At 37.5% G+C, this 15,111-nt stretch overlaps 1 protein-coding gene across 19 annotated transcripts in view; it reads left to right on the top strand.

The window, feature by feature from the left end:
• The window catches only part of Glut1 (Glucose transporter 1), a 384,143-nt gene that overhangs the window by 342,728 nt on the left and 26,304 nt on the right, over positions 1-15,111 (top strand). For 10 of the 19 annotated variants that reach the window (XM_069307821.1, XM_069307823.1, XM_069307830.1 and 7 more), the window contains one exon: positions 5,591-5,611. The exons of the other annotated variants lie outside the window; for them this stretch is intronic. In XM_069307821.1, the coding sequence (XP_069163922.1) occupies positions 5,591-5,611 (21 nt within the window). The remainder of the gene's footprint in view (positions 1-5,590; positions 5,612-15,111) is intronic. 19 annotated transcript variants of the gene reach the window in all.

The following is a 15,111-nucleotide window of genomic DNA, read 5'->3' as shown; positions in this document are numbered from 1 at the left end:
ATGAACTTACGAACGTTCATTCATACAAACATTCTCACAGGTCCCCATGTACCCTTTTCAAAGGGTATTGATTTGCTGGAGCATCTCTCTGAATTTCACAGCAGCGCGAACGTCTGTGTGCCAGCCACATGGTAGAATACAGTATTATACAGAATCGTCTGCACAGCCCACTGTGAAGCAGGACAAGCGAGTGTATTTACTATTTATACCTGTGGGTGGCTGTGTGTGTGTAATTACCTAAGTGTAGTTACAGGATGAGAGTTAAGCTCGTGGTGTCCCGTCTTCCCAGTACTCATTGCATTATAAAACTTTGAAACTACTGACAGTTTTGGCCTCGACCATGTTCTCACTTAACTTGTTCCAACTATCTGCCACTCTGTTTGCAAAAGAAAACTGTCTAATATTTTTTCGGCACGTTTGTTTCCTTAGTCTGAATTCGTGTCCTCTTGTTCTTAAAGTTGCTGGTTTCAGGCATTCCTCTGTCAATTTGGTTGATTCCTCTTATTAATTTGAAAGTGGTGATCATATCACCTCTTTTTCTTCAATTTTCTAGCTTTGGCATTTTTAACGCCTCTAGCCTCTCCTCGTAACTCATGTTTTTCAGTTTCGGAAGCCATTTTGTAGCATGTCTTTGCACCTTTTCCAGTTTATTGATGTGCTTCTCGAGATATGGGCACCATACAACTGCTGCATATTCCAATTTTGGTCTCATCAAAGTCATAAACAGTTTCTTGAGTATTTCACCATCCATGTAATTAGAAGCATTTTTGAAGTTGTGCGTTTGTATACATATATATTTTATGTTTAGAAGTCTTATTCTAAAAAAATATACCAGTTTGTGAGACAGACCTGGGCCCCCTGCCCACAGCTGCATCAAAGCAAACCAATGGTAAGTATTCACAGTAGCATTCAATATTACATATATACTTATAGATTTCAGTATTTCTTTTGTTTGTATTATATGAATGTTTTGAATTAAGAAATCAGGTTTGCTTAGCAGATATGTTACGTCTTGGTGTAGTTGCTTTCAGCTTTTTTTTTTTAATGTGTTCAAGGAGTCAAATTATTATTCATTTCCATATTACGAACTTATTCATGTTGGGTAGATTTCCAATCAATTTTGTAAATTTTACTATACTGTTGGTTCCTTTTTACATTATTTTATTATGCTGTTTATCCAATGCTTCTTTTGGGGTGTCCTTCATTATGCTAGACTTCATGCTTGCGGCCAACTCATAATGATTTCTTTCTTTGGTTTATTTAGTATCATGAGCAGTCAACATTATTGTGTATGATGGCTTATGTTTTCTGTTTCTAGCGCTGGCAACTATTCAGGCTTTCCTACAGTAGACATAGGCTTTCACTTATTTCAAAGACATTCTTTTTCGCATTATGCCAGTGATTAAAAGTATTACTATAAAATTCTTGATTAACCAATATTTGTTAATCTTTCTTCAGTGGTGTGTATTTTGGTGTATAGTACACGCTTTTTGAAGTAATTTAAGGTAGAAAGTTTGTCATTTATTCTTGTTTATTTTATTTATCACTGTACAGTACTTTGTGAGCAATAGCATATTTGAAGGTAATACAGTACTGTACAATATCTTGTTGTTCCATGCAATACATCTTCCAGATATCATGACTAAACCAATTTTATCTTGTGGTTGTAAGTTTGTAACATGTTATTAGTGACAGACGGAACTGATGTAGAAGTAATAGCCAAGCACATTATATTGAGGTGCATTTTGCATTAGTGAGAGATGTAAAATTGTCATTGTTTCATAGCTGGCCAAGGAAACATAGGCAAGAGAAATATTTATTTTAATTAAATCGAGGTTCGATTCCCAGACAGGATGGCAGTAGAGAGGTGTGTTTGTGTGTGTGTGTGTCTAATCTCGTAAGTGTATTTACAGGATAAGAGCAACACTTGTGGTGTACCGTCTTCCCAGTACTCTTTGTCATATGATGCTTTGAAACTATTGACAGTTTTGGCCTCCACCACCTTCTCACTTAGCTTGTTCCAACCGTCTACCACTCTTTGCAAAAGAAATTTAATTATTTCTTATTATTTTTTGGTACCTTTGTTTCCCTAGCTTGAATCTATGACTTCTTGTTCTTGAAGTTGCCAGTTTCAGGAATTCCTCTTTGTCAATTTTGTTGATTCCTTTTAGTATTTTCTAAGTGGCAATCATATTGCCTCTTTTTTTGTCTTTTTTATCTAATAGTTTTGGCATATTTAACACCTCTAGACTCTCTTCATAACTCTAGTTTTTCAGGTCTGGAAGCCATTTTGTAGCATGCCTTTGCACCTTTTCCAATTTATTGATGTCTTCTTAAGATATGGGCACCATACACCTGTTGCATACTCCAATTCTGGTCTCACAGAAGTCATGAACAGTTGTTTTACTATTTCACCATCCATATAAGTAAAGCCAATTCCGAAGTTGGAGAGTGCAGCATATGCTCCTTGCACAATGTCCTTTATGTGTTCCACCGGTGACAGGCTACTATCCAGATCCACCCCTAGATCGCTCTCTTTCTTAAAATTCTTAAATGCTTTTCCATAATTTGTAGGTTGTGTGGTCTATTTTCTCCTATTCCACATTCTGTAACATGACATTTATTCACATTTAATTCCATTTGACACATAGTGCTGCAAGCATTTTATCTAGGTCAATTTAAAGGGCATTGCCTCTAATTACCATCTTCATCTTTGTCAGAAAATGTTTTCATCCATGTCAGCAGTCTCCCTGTCACTCCTCCAGCATATTCGTTTCCAAAACAACCTCTTGTGTGGGACTCTTTCAAAAGCCTTTTTTTAGGTCCAGATAGACACAACCAACCATCTCTTTCCTGTAGAATCTATGTGGCTCTATTATAAAAACTAAGTAGATTTGTTAAACAGGATCTTTCTGTTCAAAAACCATACTGTCTGTTATGTCATTACTCTCCAGGTGTTCTACCCATTTGGTTTTAACTACCTAGTTGATACCTGATTGATACCTGGTTGATGGGGTTCAGGAAGTTCTTCTACTGCCCAAGCCCGGCCTGAGGCCAGGCTTGACTTGTGAGAGTTTGGTCCACTAGGCTGTATTTTGCTTGGAGCGGCCCGCAGGCCCACATACCCACCATAGCCCGGTTGGTCCGGAACGTCTTTTAGAAAACAGTCTAGTTTTCTCTTGAAGATGTCCATGGTTGTTCCGGCAATATTTCTGATGCTCGCTGGGAGGACGTTGAACAGCCACGGACCTCTGATGTTTATACAGTGTTCTCTGATTGTACCTATGGCACCTCTGCTCTTCACTGGTTCTATTCTGCATTTTCTTCCATATCGTTCACTCCAGTACTCCAGTACCATACTTGTTAATGACACGGGTCTATAATTTAGAGGATCTTCTCTGTAACCACTTCTGTAGATTGGAACCCTCAAGTAATTTTCCCATGTTGTCTCAAGACACCTCTGTGTATTCTATGGTATGATGGAAGCATCATCGTCTGGTTCTCTGAAAATCCGATTTTGCTGTTCAAAAACAAAAACTTTGAAACTGTTCATTTAGTGTTTTACACATTTGTTTTTAATTTTCTGTGAATCTGTTCCCCATTCTCAATTTCTGCTTGATGGGGATCTGAGAGTTCTTCTTCTCCCCAAGCCAGGTTTGAGGCCTAAAATCTCTGGATTTTATCCTTTACATGCAGCTTGCTTTTAATGAATTTATACAAAAGGCCTACAACTGTTTTACACTTGTTCACAATCTTTTTCTCAAAATTTCTTTCTGCCTCTCTAATCACTGTTGTGTATTTGTTTCTTGCTTGTTTGTAGTGCTGGTATGTTTGATGGTATAGGCATCTTTCTATAATGTACCCATTTCCTTGTCTTTTCCCATCTGGCCCTCTCATATTTTCTGTTGAACCAATCCTGTAATTTTCCCATGTTATCTCAAGACACCTCTGTGTATTCTATGGTGTTCTCTGGAATTATCATCGTCTAGTTATCTGAAAATCCCATTTTGCACAAACACGCTTTGAATGTTTTCCAGCTTTGCATCTGTTTTAGTATAAATTTGTTTGTGCCTTCATCATATATTTCATAGAATTTTTGGGATACATCTCATTTACTTCCTTGCCTAGCAACAAGTCTGTCCAATTAAATTTGTTAAAGAATTTCCAAAGTTCTCCCATAGTGGGGGAACTTTCATTCTCTTGAACTAAAATTTCTCAACTATTTAAATTTCCCCATTCTTTTAGATTATACAGTATTGTATTGTATATTTAATTTCTGACAGGACATGGTCACTCTTTCCCAAGGGAGGAAAGTACTGAATGTCATATATCTCCTCTTCTTTCCAGTGAATATTAAATCCAGTATTGATGGAACTTTCTCTTCCCTCATTCTCTTGGCATGCTTACTGTAATTACCTAAATGTAATTACAGGATGAGAGCTACACTTGTGGTGTCCCACCTTCCCAGTACTGTACTCTGTCATATAATGCTTTGAAATTACTGAAGGTTTTGGCTTCCACCACCACCACCTCATCTAACTTGTTCTAATGTTAATACATGAATGTCTCCAGAATGAGGTTTACAAATCTGCCTGTCCAAATGTCCTCAGTTCTTGCTTCATAGGACTCCCAGTCAATTAATTTCAAGTTGAAGTCCCTCAGTCCCAACAGTCATGATTAATCTTTATCTGTTCTTCTATAATCTCTCTGGGATCCCCAATTGTGAGTCAAGAATGAAGCCAACTGAAATTAATTGGGATTGAAGGTTAGATAATTTGGAATAAGTTTTAAATAGAGAAAGAATAGCAGATAAAATAGTAAATGTATAGAAAAGGAAGTTAAAAATTTGTTGCAGTGAACTGAGGAATAGTTAAAACTATTTTGAGGAATTAGTTTGTGTAATGGTGAATAGAATATAGTAATGAGAGAATGAATGGTAGATTAATAGTAATGAATGTGTGTAAAAGTTTAATAAAATTTTCCACCCATTGTAAATTTGTAGGCAAATTAAGAAGTATGCAGAAAATCAGAGAGATTGTAAAGAAAATCTGAGACTTGTGAGTGAGCAGTCAAGTAACAGTTAACTATGTGAGAAAGGTATGTGCAGTAAACAATAAAATAAATGTGGTGCAGTGAATGAAATGTACAAAATGGAAATGTCATGGAATTATGGGATTTCCCCAAGAGGACTGTAACAGGAAAGGATGGGAGGAAAAATATTCCACTGTTGGATTGCCAGTAGACTGAGTAGAGAGGGAGTTAACATGAAAGTGTAGGTGTCAGTATTCCCAGCAGCCTTGAGGTTACACGATCCATAAGATTAAACAGGTTTCCTTGGCCATTTTGAAAGCTTGTTGCATATAAGAGCAAGAGATTTTTGAAGTTTAAAGCTTGTTCCATATCACAGCAGGAGGATTTTAGAAGCTCAAAACTTGTTGCTGATTCTTGATATAAAAATTTCACATTTATGAATACTATATATGGAGTGAGCTAAGAGATGGTACTTTTAGACCAGTGAAAAGCTCTAGGTTATTTATTGAAGCAGATGTATGAAGCTGCTGCCAACTGTAATATCTGTCTCCCTTTGCAGCCTTAAAAAAGAACGGTCTTGGTAGGTACTGTATAGCATTTCTTCTTTTCTTAAATATTCAGCATTTTAGTGTTACAATCATCACTTATTAGTTCTTGGTTATGTCATTAGCGACAATTTTGTTTGATATTTATGATTTTAATTGTGGACAAATTTCAGACATCTTTTAAGAGATTTTCTAGATGATATTCACTGTTGTTGATTTAGGAGCAAGGATGACCCTCGAGTCAGATGAGCTCTCTCACTTATTTATACCTCTGCACTTACACTGCCTGGTATTAATAATGCAACACCCTCCAATGCAACCTCTACACATGAACTCTCATTTAAAAGCCTCTCCCTAACTTTGTTTTCTATAATTTCTTGTAATTATAAATATAATTTCTCTACAGCAAATTTGTGTGTGCTTTTAGTTACAATTCTGCACAAACACTCAGAATTTAGTATTTGTGTTCCTGCAGTTCATTATTTTAATATAGTGATTATGTAGCCTGTGAATACAGTGAAGAGGAACATGTAATATGCAGTTATAACAATATTTTCACAGTTGGGAAAAATCAGTAGAAGCTCTGAGGATTTGAACCCGCTTACTTGGTACTACCAAGCTAGCCCCCCTAGACCACTATACCTTGACACTGTCAAAAGCAATGCAACCTGAGATTCATCTGAATCCACAAGGAGTTGAGGCTCCCAACCAGAGCCCAAATTAGGGGTTTCACATGGAGGGACAACGTGTGAAACCCCTGGTTTGAGCTCTGGTTGGGAGTCTTAGGACTCCTAGTAGATTCAACTGAATTCCAGGTTGCATTGCTTTTGACCATGTCGAGGTGTAGTGTCTAGGGGGCTAGCTTTGGAGAACCAAGTGAGCGGGTTCGAATTCTCCTCAGGGCTCCTACTAATTTTCTCATTAATACATCACATTAATATGATTTCATTGTACATTTTCACAGTTGTATGCAAATTGTGTTAAGTTATGAGATTCAAATAACAACTAAATAGCATGTTAACTTAATGTATTGAAGTATTTAATTAAGATAAAAATGTTGAAAGCTTCATTTTATTATTTATAAGAGGTTGGCATCTTATGCAATATGCTTTAGAGAGGAACATAAAGTATTAATTTAGATGCATGTTTATCAGGAGTGCCAGTAATAAGATGTAAATTAAGAATAGTGTACAATAAGGAAAAACATTTTCTTCATTTACAAGAAAACAGTAATTGTATTATTACAGGTTTTGATGATTAATTGGTACATTCTTGATGAACCTTGTGTGTATGAACTTTGTTGATTGGCAAAAGTTCATAATTAAAAAAAGCCAAATGTAATGAAATGGTATTTTCTAGCAGGCCCTCAGTACCCTTCTGTAGCTTATGGCTTGGCTACACCAGTGCCTAAGAAGTGCACAAGGTCTACAAGTCCTACACTGACCTACTGGGAACTGGAACCAGATTCTGAGGCTCTCTATGATGAGAGTGAGCCTGATGATCACTGAGTTACCCAAACTAAAAAAAAAAAACACCCGGAAGGTTAGGCGAGGCAAAATAAGCTGCCGATTGATGCAATAAAATGTGAGGCGAACAAAGCTAACAATCGTTGCCATGGGTGAAATCTTATTGAACCCAACTGCCAACCAACTCACTTGTGAGCCACCAGAACAGAATCCCAAATACCCCATGAGGAAGAAGCGATCAGAGCAGAAAAAGAGCATCTGAGGGTTATTCATCATATGATTTCTGGGAAGTCCCCTCAGTAGCTCCCATACCTTATTCCTAATAACCCTCACCAGAGATGAATGGGTTTTCTGAAAAGGAACATGAGATTATTGGCAATAGAAATGGGAGGAAATGCTTACCTGTGGAGAATGACTATGCAAAGCAGGGTGCAGGGTAGAAGGGCACAAGGAGGCCAAATGCCCAAACATCCCACTGGTTTGCAGAGGCCACAGAATATCTAACAAGAAGCAAGAACAAGCATCCTGTTAAATCACCAAAAGCTCCAAGCGCAATAAGAGCTGTGGAAAAGCATGCCAAAATGCAGTCAAAGCAAGAAAAGACTCCCACCACACAGTAGTATTTACTACTGTGGAAGGCAGAAAAGATCCAACCACTGAAAAAGCTGGAATTCTAAAAATGATTTGGATAAGATTACAACCAGAACAGAAAGCAAAAGAGCACCAGTGGCAAGAAAATTTGGAAAGAAATACTCGTACCATGATCTCTTGACCCCAAAGGAAATCGTAAAAACGTCCCCATGAACCTGACACTAGTGTCCCACCGTAGAGAAAAATCCCAAAACCAAAAACCAGGGCCAAGACCTCTGGAAACTGATCACCAGCATGAGACAAGGGCATTAGGGTGAGACAAGGACATCAGGTTGCAGAAAAAAAATCAGTGGTGTCAGAAATGGTGAATTACAACCTATGGAGCTGCACACAGTATAGTAACTGGGGGAAATCAAACTGTCCTAGTCAACATAGAAGATAAATTAACAGTTTTCTTGGCATGTTACCCAAACAGGCAGATGTGTTAGGTGCAAGCTTAGTGTGTCAACAAATTCAGACTTAACTCTGACTCAGTTAACCCCAGAGAGCGAAGTTATACCAAGAACCAGATAAGAATGCATCACTAGTGTGACCCAAACACATATCTAAAACACAAGAAATAAACTTATTTATTTACATTTATATAAAAGAATATATATTGAGTTGTGAGAGTTGACACATTGGTGATAGTAACATTCTCACAAAGCCACAAAGCCACTAACATACTGTATATTGTTTCAGGTCCTTAGTTAAGCTAACACTGAATTAATAATAGCTACACTGTAACACAATTTCAATTCAACACAATAACTACAATATAAAGTGATACAATAGCTTATACTAATGAAATTGCATGTTTTAAGTACTAAATTGGGCAAATGTGAAGAACAATTTAAACAAAAATTAAAGAAGAAAAATAACTAATCTTAATTCACTATGAATTGAGTTCCATATACTGGGCCTTTTCATGTGCAAAATAAAAAAAAAAATTAGATTTTTAGTATAAACAGGTTTCATCTGGCTCTAGGATTTCCAAGATATGTTGTTTATTTCTAGTGTGATGCTCATGGCTTCTATTGCATCTATCAAGAAAGAGTTTGGAATCAGGTTTAGAATCTAGGAATAAGGTTTTGTAAGTGTAAATAGTACAAGAGAATGTGGGAAAAAATGTGGGAAAACCACGGAGAAATGGTAAGGGAATGTTGAATGTTTTGGCTGGTAAGAGCCTTTGTCAGCAACAGACTGGCTAAGGGAAGCAGATGGAGGGTGGAGGCCATTGTCTGCAACCTGACCACCCATCCCCAGGGAGAGATGGACCCAGACGCAAGGGATGGAGTAGCTTAGAACAATCCAGAGGAAACAAGGGGGTCAGACCATAAGTATGAAAGAACTACAGAAAAGCCTCCACGAAACAAATACATAATATTTGCTTTATAATAATAAATAAATAATTTATATAGTATAATTAGTTAATGGTGGAGGGCAGAGATAAAACTGTTAGCTTATCAAATTTGAACACCAGTATTTAGGGCTGTGAATGGCATAAAAACTGACATACGTAAATACTGTACTCTTCTTATAAATTGTGGGAACTAGAGAAATATATATTTAGGTTTATAATCATATCCCCAAAGCTAAACTGGAAATTAGAAACTTTGTGATACCTCATGTGGTAGACTAGAAAAACTTTCCCCAGTTTTTAATAACCTTGATATCAATCTGGTGTTCAATAATAATACAATTAGGTACAATTTAATTAAAAAAAAAGCACATTGTGTGTATTCGATCCCCTGCAATGATTGAGTCTGTGTATCTTTTACAAACTGGAAAAGCCATACAATTGCATTTATCCCAACACACTTATAGTATTAGAACTGCCCACACTTCTAGTTTGTATCTACAAACGTTTGTGTAATCACACTATTAATTGGGGAGAGGCAAAAAGCATTACCAGCTTGCAGCGGTTTCATCGAATGGAATTTGATTGATTCTGCCCTAATCAGTCGGTATCCAAATCGTCTCAATGTTAGTACTGGTATGTACAAACTAGACCCATATTTAAGTTTCAATATTGACAAACAGTTTATGAAAAAAAAATCAAATGTTTATTCAGGTAAAGTACATACATGCAAGGTGTGATACAAACATTGATGGATTTATAGATAGAGCTAGTACATACAATGCCTAAAGCCACTATGACGCAAAGCATTTCGGGCAGGAAAAACACTCAAGACTAAAACTTATTACTAATTGAGATTAAAGTATAAATTGTGTTGAGAACATATAAAAATAAAAAAGGGGGAACATGGCAGAAAAATAGCAAAAATACAATTTGGTCGACAAACAGCATTGTTTAAAAATAACAGACATGGGTTGACATTATGGGGTAAGGTAGGTTACAGGGAGTTAATTAGGTAGTGCTTAGTTTTTATCTTAAACTGGTTGAGAGACGTACAGTCTTTAACATGATTGGGACGGTCATTCCACATTCTGGGTCCCTTGATTTGTAGAGCATTTCTCGTTTGATTAAGTCATACTCTTGAAATATCAAAAAGGTATTTGTTTCTGGTGTGGTGCTCATGGGTTCTGTTACAACCTTCAAGGAAGCTTTAAAGGTCAGGATTGACATTACAGTTCAGCGTTTTATATACATATAATAGTATGAGAGGATATGCAGTGATTTAATATCTAACATATTCAGAGATTTGAGTAGGGGTACCGAGTGATGTCTGGGGCCAGAGTTGGATATTGTCCTAATAGCAGCTTTGTGTTGAGTAATTAGAGGACGTAAATGATTTTGGGTAGTAGAGCCCCAAGCACAAATACCATAGTTGAGATAAGGATAGATGAGGGAGTAATAGAGCATCACCAGGGCAGGGCGAGGTATATAATATCTGATCTTAGAAAGAATGCCAACAGTTTTTGAAACTTTTTTGATATACAGGCTGCATTTAGAATGTGTCCCTGGAAATTCAGCTTGTGGTCAATGAGAATGCCAAGGAATTTACCATCTACTTTGTTACAAATTTGGGTATTGTTTATTTTGAGATTTATTTGATTAGAGGATTTATTGCCAAACAGAATATAGAAAGTTTTGTCAATGTTAAGGGTGAGTTTGTTGGCAGTTAGCCAAAGATGGACTTTATTTAGCTCAGTATTTACTGTGGCATTTAGAGCAAGGGGGTCAGGACTGGAGTAAATGAAGGTTGTATCGTCAGCAAATAGAATTGGTTTGAGGTGTTGGGAGGCATTTGGAAGGTCATTAATGTAGATGAGAAAGAGGAGAGGGCCAATTATGCTAAAAGAACAAGTATGCTAAGGAACACCAATGTTGACGGGTAGTGTGGGAGAAATTGAATTACTGAGTATTCACAGAAACATACTGAAGCCTGTTAGTAAGGTAAGATTTGAGGTATTGCAGGGAGTGACCTCTGACTCCATAATGATGTAATTTAAGAAGAAGGTTTTGGTAGTTGACTGTCAAAAGCCTTGTGCAGGTCCACAAATAACCCAACAGGGAATTCATTTTTATCAAGAGCTGCATGTATCAAGTTAATCATACTAATTCGTGCATCGTTATTACTTTTTTTGGGTCTGAAGCCATATTGACAAGAGCTAAGTATATTGTGTTTGGCTAGATAAGAGTAAAGCTGCTTGTAGATTAGTTTTCAAATATTTTTGACAAGTTTGGCAGGATTGATATAGGTCTGTAGTTGTTAACATCAGTAAGATCACCACATTTGTGGACAGGGGTTACTCTCGCTTTTTTTAGAATATCTAGAAAGGTTTGGAGTTCAAGTGACTTGTTGAAGAGCAATGCAATAGCAGGGGCTAAAGATCTGGAGGCTCTTTTGTAAATTAAAGTTGGTATCTCCTCAAGGGCACTAGACTTGGTTTTAAGGGAAAGGATTATCTCATTAACATAAGTGGATTTGCAGGCGTTAGGTACAGAGACAGTGGATAGTTACCTGTAAGATAGTCCTGAACATCAGTACTGGGAGATGGAATATCATTTGCAAGGGATGACCCAATGGAAGAGAAGAACCTATTGAACTCAATAGCAGTATCAGAGGCTGTAAGCTGACCATCGTTATTGGACAGGAGTATTGGTTTGTTATTTAAAATCTTCTTTGATCCCAATATTTGTGAAATTGTGCTCCATGTTTTCTTAATGTTGCCCTTTGTTTGGGTAAATTTATCTTTGTAGTATTTAATTTTGGCTCTTCTAATTATTTTAGGTAGCAATGATGAGTAATTCTTTGAAAATTCTTTGGAGACAGTTCCTAACCTATACTTCTTCTCAAGGTCATGTTTTTTATTAATGGATTTAAGTATTCCCTTTGTAAGCCAAGGATTGTTAAGCCTTTTGGTTGTGACTTGTTTTGTAAGCATAGGACAGTGGGTGTAATAAAGGCTAAGCGTTTTTTGAAGAAAAGATTTCACTGCTAGGTTGATGTCCCCTATGTTACCTAATTTGGACTCCCAGTTGACATTAGCAGCAGCAGCTATAAAATTGCCTGTAGCAGTTTCATTGTGCAGCCTAAAGTTTATCTCCCTTGTCTCTAGTGGTGGTTTGTTAATGTTAGGAGAAATGTAGGGTAATGGTCTGTAGTGCTACCGATAATTATCCCTGAAGTAAGCAGAGAGGTTATGTTGGTCCAGATGTGATCAAGAGTCGTGGCAGTACTATCAGTGCTTCTAGTAGGTCTAGTGATTAAGGGTATGAGGAAGCAGGAATTCATACAGTTGAGGAAGCTAGCAGCAGTAGGGTCCTCAGGCTCATATTCTGATAGGGAGTGTTGCAATGTTGGGCTGTTTACCACCCTGGTAACTTGCACTGAACTTGAATCTTTATATGATGTTCCACAGCTCTGAATATAGCCGGCCTTTGCAGTTATGATCATCAAGACCCTTAGTGTTGGGTGTCTTGTAATTTCTGCGACGTTTACCATAGTTCTAGATATCCCGTTTTCCTTGGATAAATGTTAACATTTAGCTTCCCATTTTCTCTCATTTAATAGTTCGCATCCTAAATATATATTTAATTAATTCCTACTACGTAGTAATAAGTACAGTATTTACGTATGTCAGCTTTTAAGGTATTCACAGCCCTAAATACTGGTGCTTGGATTTGATAAGCTAATAATTCCATCTCTAAGCTACTGTTTGTTCTAAGCTACTCCATCCCTTGCTTCTGGGTACATCTCTCCCTGGGGATGGGTGGTCAGGTCACAGACATTGGCCTCCACCCTCTATCTGCTTCCCTTAGCCAGTCTGTTGCTGAGAAAGGCTTTTACCAGCCAAAACATTAAACGTTCCCTTCCCATTTCTCTGTGGATTTTTTGCATATATATATATATATATATATATATATATATATATATATATATATATATATATATATATTTATATATATTTATAAAATATATGCATATGCAGCAGCCTTTTCAACCATGGGGTTATAAACCTACGAAACTGCCTACCTGCTGAAGCCGTAAATGTCAAAACTCAAATTTTAAAATTTAACTGAAATAAGTGGGAAAATGGGACGGGCCTATGACAAGCCGGAAGCCTCCTGTCTTCCTCAAGGGGACTAGAGTGTTAGTGGCCCCCCCCCCACTCACACACACACACACACACCAACCTGTCCTCTTACAAATTACGTCTGAATTTGGCCGTTTGCCCAAGTATGGCCAACAATGGACGTAATTTGAAAATAAAAAATAATTGAAAATAAATTTTGGATTTTTTTTTTCCAAAACAGCAAGTTTAGGGTCCTCTGGTAGGTTAGAAGGGCAAGAAGTTTCCTCTACTAACCTAACCGAGCAAGCCGGAGGGCTCAAAACAGAAAATGGGACAGTACTGTATGTCACTTTCATGAGCCGATTTCATTTCAAATTACGTTCATTTTTGGCCATACGGACAAACGAGTGAAAAGCGGTGTAATTTTAAGAAAACGGGTTGCACAGTCACGCACACTGTGCACACTGGGATGAAAAATTTTCTGACTGATAGAAAAATGAGGGCTGTGATCAGAGGTAATGTATCAGACTGGAGAAATGTCACAAGTGGAGTACCACAGGGTTTAGTTCTTGCACCAGTGATGTTTATTGTCTACATAAATGATCTACCAGTTGGTATACAGAATTATATGAACATGTTTGCTGATGATGCTAAGATAATAGGAAGGATAAGAAACTTAGATGATTGTCATGCCCTTCAAGATGACCTGGACAAAATAAGTATATGGAGCACCACTTGGCAAATGGAATTTAATGTTAATAAATGCCATGTTATGGAATGTGGACTAGGAGAACACAGACCCCACACAACCTATATATTATGTGAGAAATCTTTAAAGAATTCTGATAAAGAAAGAGATCTAGGGGTGGTTCTAGATAGAAAACTATCACCTGAGGACCACATAAAGAATATTGTGCGAGGAGCTTATGCCACGCTTTCTAACTTCAGAATTGCTTTTAAATACATGGATGGCGATATACTAAAGAAATTGTTCACGACTTTTGTTAGGCCAAAGCTAGAATATGCAGCGGTTGTGTGGTGCCCATATTTTAAGAAGCACATCAACAAACTGGAAAAGGTGCAAAGACATGCTACTAAGTGGCTCCCAGAACTGAAGGGCAAGAGCTATGAGGAGAGGTTAGAGGCATTAAATATGCCAATACTAGAAGACAGAAGAAAATGAGGTTATATGATCACTATGTACAAAATAGTAACAGGACTTGATAAAATTGATAGGGAAGATTTCCTGAGACCTGGCACTTCAAGAACAAGAGGTCATAGATTTAAACTAGCTAAACACAGATGCCAAAGAAATATAAGAAAATTCACTTTCGCAAATAGAGTGGTAGACGGTTGGACCAAGTTAGGTGAGGTGGTGGTGGAGGCCAAGACCGTCAGCAGTTTCAAAACGTTATATGACAAAGAGTGCTGGGAAGACGGGACACCACGAGCGTAGCTCTCATCCTGTAACTACACTTAGGTAATTACCAGTAGATTGACGGTCGACAGGCAGGACCAAAGAGCTGAAACTCGACCCTCGCAAGCACAACTAGGTGATTACACATGCACACACACACCTGAATTTATCTGAGGGCCACTGACATTAGTGGCCTCGACGAGGACAGGAAGCCGGCGGCTTGTCGAAGGTACAAGATATTTGCCTTGATAATAGTTTCTAACTGGATTTTGAAATTCAACAATTTTGGCATTTACAGCTTCGGCGGGTAGGCGGTTCCATGCATTTATAACCCTGTGGGTGAAAAAGCATCTCCTGTTCTCATCCTACATTGTGGCTAGTCGAGCTTGAAACTGTTGCTTCTTGTTTGTGTTACATCTGACCTTTAAAGAAATTGTACAGATCAACATCCTCCAAATTGTTCTTTATTTTGAAAGCTTCAATGAGATCCGCCCTTTCGTGCCTAGTTTGTACTGTTACTATGTGGTTCTCACTCGTT

This window comes from Procambarus clarkii, chromosome 61, assembly GCF_040958095.1.
Source record: "Procambarus clarkii isolate CNS0578487 chromosome 61, FALCON_Pclarkii_2.0, whole genome shotgun sequence".
Taxonomy (NCBI): Eukaryota; Metazoa; Arthropoda; class Malacostraca; order Decapoda; family Cambaridae; genus Procambarus; species Procambarus clarkii.
The sequence above is the reverse complement of the archived record's forward strand: the minus strand, read 5'-3'. Positions and strand labels throughout refer to the sequence as shown.